Here is a 7,829-nt window from a genome sequence, read left to right as displayed (position 1 = left end):
CAGACGACATTATCACTCTGTGGACCTCTCATTTCATCATGATACATGCAGGTAAACCTAAGTCCAAAACTCTCTACTGAATGCACAGTAGGTGGATCTGATACATATGATGAAGTATGGGCCCACTTCTGTGTACTTTTTGGGTTTTGATGCAGTACTTGTTGCTCATGTCAGCATGAACTGTGACACACTGTTGCAGTTATTTCACTGAAAATGCAAAAATGAGCTATCAGTGTTTGGTCACAGTTACAAAGTGTATGGATGAAATGCTTCAGTAACACACTGGACTGATTCTTTTTCATTTCAACTACTTCATATACAGATGTATTTTAATCTATTAGAATACCTCGTCATTTATTTGTTGACTTCTATTTTGCATTTGTAATCTGATTACTTATAGTATGTAGCAACAAATAGCAGTCAATAAATTGTATTAGAAGTAATGTTAGCTACCTCAAAATTGTACTTATGTACAGTAATTGAGTATATTTAGTTACATTATTTTACTGTTTATACAGTACAACAACATCATCGAATTATACATCATTATGATCTAATTAGCCACAGATATTTTATGAATAAACGGATGTCTTCTTTAAAACGTCCGTCACTTCCGGTACGACCCCGTTTTCCCTCCGACGTTTGAAGGAACCTTCCTCTTTGTTCCGGCCTCACTGGAGCAAACATGGCGGCAGAGGGAGATGTCGATTTGGACCTGGAAGCCGAGGAAAACTGCACTGGAAAACCGGCAGAAAAGCCTCGGAAACATGACAGCGGAGCCGCTGACCTGGAGAGAGTCACGGACTACGCGGAGGAGAAGGAAATCTCCAGCTCTGACTTAGAAACGGTGAGAGCTCCCGGCTAACGTCAACGTTAGCGGGGAACATGCGGCTACCGCTGGCTGCACTCCCCAACATCATCACTCATACCAAGCCATGTGTTTAGCTAAGAAGAGTTGTACTGTGTTTTATTTAAGTTGATGTTGATGTCTTGCTAGATTTATAAGTAATTCCCATCACTTTATGTTAAAAGTGAGGCATTGTTTGCTTGGTTATTATGCAGCGAACGATTAGCTCGGCGGCTAACTGCCTCTTAGCGAGCTAGCTTAAGCTGTTGGTTTGCTTCATTGAACCAACATGTGAAAAGTCACAGTGTCAGTGAGTGTTCAGAGTGTCAGTCTCAGCCATACTTTTTAAATGGTCCTTCATCTTTCAGAGGATTAAGAAATTACTTTACAGGTTTTCAGAGCTAATGGCTCAGACAAGATATGATTTTCTGTAATGAGGAACATTTGGTTCATCTTTGACCTCTTTTTGATTCACCTTTACCTTTGATTTACATTTTATGTCATTTTATAAGTTTTGTTTTTAATGATATAGTGATGATGGCTAAATGTTACATATATATGTACACCTTCCTATTTGTTATTTATATTTTCATTATTTTTTTTTTATTATAAAATGACATTTTACAAAATATTTCATATTTCAAATCCTTAAAATGAAGAAAAAAAGACTCAACAGTGGTAAATGTACAATGCAAATAAATCCCTCGACTTTATCTGTTGTGATGTTACAGTTGGCTTTCATATCTAAAAATGTGAGATCACATTAATACTGATATTAATACTAATACCCATGTTTTTCCTTTCAGGCCATGTCAGTGATTGGAGACCGAAGGTCACGAGAACAGAAAGCCAAACAAGAGAGGTGAGATCAGCGTTGAGCCTCGTGGTCTTCACATGTGAACACACGATGTGTATCACGATGTGTATTGTGGATCGTACGTGGATCCTGTAGTTACTTAGCAGTCAGCAAACCCAGATCTGACTACAAGAAGCCAAGTGTTAGTTATCAGCAGGTTTGGGGGTCAAAGCGTCCTCACGTTCAGCCTGAGCTTCTCCTCAGAAAACACAAGCTGTTGATTTTTCTCACTTTGTCCTTTTGCTTTCAGAGAAAAAGAGTTGGCCAAAGTCACCATCAAGAAAGAGGACGTAGAACTAATTGTAAGTTCTTCACTGTTTCTGCCTTTTAATCTGTTAAAGTGATGTTTAAGTCTGGTTTTGGTGCACAACACGGCCAAAAGTATGTGGACACTGGAAGAGCACACATGGGACAATGAAAAGCCAAGCTAAAAGCAGGTAGCATCACTTAGCATGTCCTATTATTCTCAGCTGTATGTGTTTTTGTTTTTAACTTTTAAGGTCACCAGAGCGTTAACGGTCTTTGAAAAGCACTTCTTTATGGAGCAGCTGGAGTGTTTGGCTTGACCACTGAAAACACGACTGTGCTGAGCGTTCACGTCTCCTGTCACAGTGATCAAAGCACCCAAACTATGAAAACAGCACCAGCCCCAAGTAAACCCGTTTGGGGGAGGGGGTCCACATGCTGTGCCATGATGTACATCAAGACTTTGAATGTCACTGTGCATCCCGCTTGTTGATTGGCTGCAGCCGTGTCATGTATTTGTTAGTTAAACCTGCTTTTTCATCATAAGCTTGTGAGCGTCAGCATCAGATCAGTCAAACCGAACGTTTTCATGTCGCCGTGCAGATGTCAGAGATGGAGATTTCGAGGGCCGTGGCTGAGCGCAGTCTGAGGGAGCACATGGGGAACGTGGTGGAGGCGCTGGTGGCTCTGACCAACTGAACAAACAGCATTTACACACTGGACTGCTTCACTGCGTGTTTTTTACCAGGGCTCACCGAGACGAGGCTGGACTGAAGCCAGCCGTTAAGTCTTGTGACGTAATCGACCCCAAATCCTTTTTTTCTTTTATAAAATAAAAGTTGACCCGCCTCCTTTTGTGCCTGAGATTAAATTCATTTTAATACTTGTTTGAAAAGTTTTAAAAAGGAAGAAAATACAAGTTTTATTCACAAACAAAACAAGTTACATACCTGTACTTTCACAAATATGAAAAAAAAAAAAAAAGGTAACGCAGGAAATCAGAAGAAGAATCTGCAAAATATGAAAGCTGATTTTTACAAAATGAAACCTCAACCCGCTGCCTCACAGCTGAAGCAGGTATCAGAGTGTGATGTGGCTCAAAGCCACAAACGTTTAGGACTTTACATCACGAATATTTTCCCTTCATCTCCTCAAAATGCAGCAATTCTCAAATAAAGCCGCTGCATTTTAAGAAGGAGCCGACATTAAGTTAGTTTTTTTTACTGATGGTTCCAGCTTCCTGGTGGATAAACAGTGGAATCAGTCTGTTTTCCTTCCACGACATGAAGTCCAGGAACGAGTCCGTGGACTCGGCAGGATGCAGCTCAGTCTCTGGACAGTCTCTGAAGACCTGGCGAAGTCTTCCTCACCTTAAGTCTTCCTCTTCTTCACTGTGGGCCGCTCGAACACGTCCCTCACGCCCGCCGCCTTCTGCTTGAAGAACTTGCTGTTCTGAGCGCTCTCCTGGGCCCAGGCCGAGTCGAACGACGTGGTGTCCTGGTCCACCAGGTGGGTGTACTTGGTGCGTCCAGACCGACCAAAGTTTTTGACCTTGTGAGGGAAACAAAGCAGAACAGTTCAGATCAGAGCGGAATGACTTCGCCTTCACGCAAAGGAACACAACTAAAATACAGATGATGGAAAAAAAAAAAAAAACCTTCATTTTCTTGGGTTAAAATATTGTACAGGTAAAAATATTGATGTCAATGAAACAAGCAGATACAAAATATGAGTCTAATGTGAAAATGTGTTTTTTTTTGATCTGACAGACTAACAAGACTTTAGAGGCAAGAAGTCGCCAAATTCACTTCATCTTCTCAGAATTGACTTCAGACAGATGTGGAAACTTAAGTTGCACGTTTCCCATCACATAAAAACAATCTGGTGTGAATTAAGATTTTAAGGTGTGATTCATTGATCACAGGCTTCAACATGCCTCCACCAGCGAACACACGCGGAGAGAAAGCAGCTCACCTGCATGACTTTGGGTAAGATGGTTTTGTTGAAGTGGTCCTCCAGAGTCGGAGCGCTGAAATCTCTCTTGTACACGTCGTCCTCCCCATCCTGTAACAGAAATCATGTTTACAGCTTCAGACCACTGAGCAACCTGCAGCTGAAGATTTACCGTCTGTAACGCTGCATCAGGTCAGACTTCATAATCTCCTTCAGGGATGAAAACAAAGCAAACACACCTGCTGAGCGACACTGACCGTTAAACTTGTCTGTGCTCTCTGGTGAAGAAATACGTAATGGAGACACTTTCTGAATTTCAAAATGATCTTGAGTAGTTTGTCAGCTGTCGACCGCCGTGCAGACTGATCTGGATTTATGTGGAGCCGCATTGCTGTGTCTCTCTGGCTCTGATGTTTAAGAGCAAAGATCACGAAAACAAGGTGGAGCGAGAACTTCTTCACCTTATTCAAAGCTTCATTTAACCAGAAAACTGCATCACTCAGATTAAAGATCTGTTTCAGACGTGTGTCCTGACCAAAGGGAATGCTGAAACATAGATGTAGTAATGAAGGGTTGACCACACAGCTGAGGTCAGAGCGGAAACGCTGACGGTTCAGTGGGAGGGCCTCACCATGAAGAAGGCTCCTCTGTGGTAGTACTTCTGGAGGAACTTGTATTTGCCTTTGGTGGCTTTGTTGGTGATGACTTTGCCGCTGTTGCGGAGCTCCGCCCTGCGCTCCTCCTCCGTCAGGTTGTGGAATCTCTCGATTTCAGACTTCTCCCTCTCCATCCTGAGGACGAACACCATCATTACCACCTCAACAACAGCACCGAGCTTACTGGAAGCTGCTACACATCTCAAGTTGGTTTCGTCCTGAACTCCTTTCAGGGAGTCGCGTCTGTACTCACAGTTCTCTGGCCTCTCTGTCCCTCTTGATGCGTTTCAGCTCTCTGACTTTCCAGGCTTCGTATTCTTCCTCCTCGTTCTCTCCGTCGGTGTCCAAAGCGTCGAGAGCAGCCAGCGTGCGCCGGTTCTCCTCAAACTCCTTCTTAGCCTCCTCCTCCACAATCTTGAGGGTGTAGCGCCGTCGCTCCTCGGCCTGCCTCTTGGCCTCGGCCTCCAGCTCTCTTTGCCTCTGCTCCTCTGCTTCGCGCTCGGCCACCGTGACTCTGTCCTTCCTGACAGAACAGACAGATGATACACGTTAAACATCTGGGAGGTGAAAATGAAGTGTTACCTTGAAATAATGTTCCTTTGTTTTCATCTATTGTTATACAGACAGTCAATAACCTGATAATGACTAACTCATTTTAAGAGTGATACATAAAACATCTCCAGACTGTGAGACATCCAGTTCCTACACAATGTCCTGCTTCATCACAAACATCTCAAACAACACGAGGAAACCAAAGCTCAAAACTCATTAACTGGACATTTAACTTGGCTTGAAGTAATCTAACTACTCTGTGCGTTCATTCGATCGACCTCACGCTGGGCGACTGTCGCTGAGCATGAGGATGTGTAGTGTAAAGCGTGGGCTCTTCAGATCTATGGGACATATGTATTAGTGTGTTACTACAGTCAGAAGGACACACTGTGTCATGGATTGAGAGGGGGCTCCTTTTAACTGTTAAATGGCATTCTGGGTACAGCTCGCTCTCCGTCACTCGCTACAGAACATTCAAGAACAGATGAGGAAAGAGACCGTTGCTCTCCCATGACCTCGACAAAGAACATTTTGGGTTAAAGTTCACTTGTTTTTAGAAACATCTGCACGTTTTCAGCTCATACTTGCGGATGAAGACGGGTTTGAGCCGTGGCTCTGCTTCGTCCTCGCTGTCTGTGTACTCTTCATATTCAGACTCAGACTCGGACTCCTCCCCGGACTTCCCTTCCTCCTCCACCTCCATGACCTCCATCTCCTCATTCTTCCGTTCAACGGCTCGCTGACGCATCATCGCTCGTCTCCTCTCGATTTCCTGCACAGAAAGACAAAGTCCACGTTAGAAACTTTTCCGGATGGATCTAAAGAAGCACTGACAGGAATTCTGACTGGGAGAAGCGCGCTCATAGCAACCTCATCATCCACTTCCTCTTCTTCCTCCTCTTCTTCCTCACTACTCTCCTCCCGCTCTGGGTGCCAGGTGCCTTCATCAGAGTCCTCGCTGCTCTCAGCCACCACTTCAGGCTCTGCAATCTGTCTGTGTCTCGCAAGCCTGAGGACAAACAAACAGGAAGCAAAGTGGATCAAATGAGCATTTCGCCTCCACGACTCAGTCAACCCTCAGAGCTGTGTGTTACCTCTCCTCCACGTCCTCAGAGACACGGTTGAGTAGACGTTTGAGACGTGGGTCGGAGACCTCCTCTTCCTCCAGCTCCACCTCTGGCTCCATTTCCTTCCCCTTCTTCACAAACTGGAAGTCCTCTTCCTCCTCATCGGACGACTCCATCGGTGCATAGTCAGGACGTTTACCTGACACGTACCTCTTCACCTTCACCTTCTCCATGGAGAGCTCACCTGAGATATGCAGAGACAGTGATGAGCTTTCCAACTCCTGGTGCTGATGATACAGATCTTTGCTGAAATCTACTTCAGGTGTTATTAAAATACCTTGATTAGGGAAGAACTATTCAACAGCTCAGCAAAAAACACTCTGTCAAGTTGGTTATGTTACGTTTTTGTTTGAGGATGAGTCAGAAATATGATGATTCATTATTATTCAACTCATTTTGCTTTTTGGGATCCACTAATTAGGTTTCAGCAGCTGATAGAAAAATCCAATAGAGATGAACTATAGCTCTACTTCCAGCTTCTCATGAGTGAGGATTTGCTGCCTTTCTGTGTTTTGTGTCACAAAAAAAATTAGATTTTCTTTTCATTTTGAATGGTTGCTTTTCAGGCCGTATTCAGTGTTGTTGTTCTGGGTCCTGTGAAGGTTATCGAAATACTTTTCCTCTTCCCAGTTAATCTGCAAGGGCAAAAGTATTCTGGACACCAAAACATCACACCGGTGATGGTTGAGCATCTCGCTCCCGATCACTGCCCATGAAAACGCTCCTGCAGCCTGAATGAATTGACTAATTTAAAGATTTAATAAGTCAATATTAATTACTAACTGATCCTTGTCATCATTTCAGTTAGAATATTCGTGTTTTTTAGCAGTGAGGCTAGGCTAGCTGGCTAACCTAGCACGCCGCTAGCAGCCTGCTAGCTAAGCGCTACGTCTCACCTTTCTCATTCCGGACCGGCACGGCTCCGGCCGTGGACTGGATGGGAGGAAGCTTCATGTTGAGGGCTTCGCGACTAGACATGGCTGCCTGGTCGATGGTATTAACTGAAGAAAAGTAAAAATTAGTTTTTTACTTGGACGAAATGCGCTCGTCTTCGCTTCTATTAAACGGAAGTTTCGCTCACTGGAGAGTGAGCGGACCGGAACTTGAGTTGTTCCGTGGGGTAATTACGCCCTACGAGAAACACCAAACGATCTTTTCAGACCTCCGATGCACTGCAGATAAATTTTTTTGCACTATTAGTTGATTTTTCATTAATTATGTCTTCAATTGTTCTGTGTAACTTTGATAGCTACTTAATTGGAGTCAAATTACTTGTATGTTGTCACATACTCGGCCGATAAAGCCTTGATCAGTAAATCCTGATTCTGATGAAATATTCTGGTCTGAACATTAATTGACTATTCTGTATCATTAAAATAATAATCGATCCATTACGACACATTGAATGGTGCTGGTTCCTCATCTGATAAAAACTGCAAAGTTGCTTAGTATCATGCTGTAGGTCACGTACTGCAAACTCCGATTATAAAGAAAGAGTGACTGACCCGGAGTGTCGAAATCACATCCATTAACTGATAACTAATACAACAGTAATACTCATTCTAATGCTCATAAAGACACTAGATGTCACT

The 7,829-nt window shown here is 43.5% G+C and overlaps 2 protein-coding genes across 2 annotated transcripts; one reads left to right on the top strand and one right to left on the bottom strand.

The window, feature by feature from the left end:
• Positions 1–662: 662 nt before the first annotated feature.
• Positions 663–2,798, top strand: hypk (huntingtin interacting protein K). The gene is made up of 4 exons (XM_076734365.1): positions 663–847; positions 1,654–1,709; positions 1,954–2,005; positions 2,553–2,798. The coding sequence occupies exons 1-4, from the start codon at positions 686–688 to the stop codon at positions 2,646–2,648; spliced, it is 366 nt and encodes a 121-aa protein (XP_076590480.1). The 5' UTR covers positions 663–685; the 3' UTR covers positions 2,649–2,798.
• Positions 2,799–2,845: 47 nt separating this feature from the next.
• Positions 2,846–7,342, bottom strand: mfap1 (microfibril associated protein 1). The gene is made up of 8 exons (XM_076734344.1): positions 7,134–7,342; positions 6,205–6,421; positions 5,981–6,119; positions 5,695–5,882; positions 4,812–5,081; positions 4,534–4,693; positions 3,924–4,013; positions 2,846–3,500 (listed from the first exon to the last, which is right to left on the bottom strand). The coding sequence occupies exons 1-8, from the start codon at positions 7,213–7,215 to the stop codon at positions 3,321–3,323; spliced, it is 1,326 nt and encodes a 441-aa protein (XP_076590459.1). The 5' UTR covers positions 7,216–7,342; the 3' UTR covers positions 2,846–3,320.
• Between the last annotated feature and the right edge of the window lie 487 nt (positions 7,343–7,829).

Source organism: Chaetodon auriga, chromosome 1, assembly GCF_051107435.1.
Source record: "Chaetodon auriga isolate fChaAug3 chromosome 1, fChaAug3.hap1, whole genome shotgun sequence".
NCBI classification, from domain to species: domain Eukaryota; kingdom Metazoa; phylum Chordata; class Actinopteri; order Chaetodontiformes; family Chaetodontidae; genus Chaetodon; species Chaetodon auriga.
This window is presented reverse-complemented; position numbering and strand designations above follow the sequence as displayed.

Excerpts from the sequence above, each read along its gene's own strand:
- hypk (XM_076734365.1), top strand. The coding sequence starts at position 686 with ATGGCGGCAGAGGGAGATGTCGATTTGGACCTGGAAGCCGAGGAAAAC. Across the intron at positions 848-1,653 it reads CCAGCTCTGACTTAGAAACG|GCCATGTCAGTGATTGGAGA; the intron begins GTGAGAGCTCCC and ends TTTTCCTTTCAG. Across the intron at positions 2,006-2,552 it reads AAGAGGACGTAGAACTAATT|ATGTCAGAGATGGAGATTTC; the intron begins GTAAGTTCTTCA and ends GTCGCCGTGCAG.
- mfap1 (XM_076734344.1), bottom strand. The coding sequence starts at position 7,215 with ATGTCTAGTCGCGAAGCCCTCAACATGAAGCTTCCTCCCATCCAGTCC. Across the intron at positions 6,120-6,204 it reads TCTGAGGACGTGGAGGAGAG|GCTTGCGAGACACAGACAGA; the intron begins GTAACACACAGC and ends GTTTGTCCTCAG. Across the intron at positions 5,883-5,980 it reads AAGAGGAAGTGGATGATGAG|GAAATCGAGAGGAGACGAGC; the intron begins GTTGCTATGAGC and ends CTTTCTGTGCAG.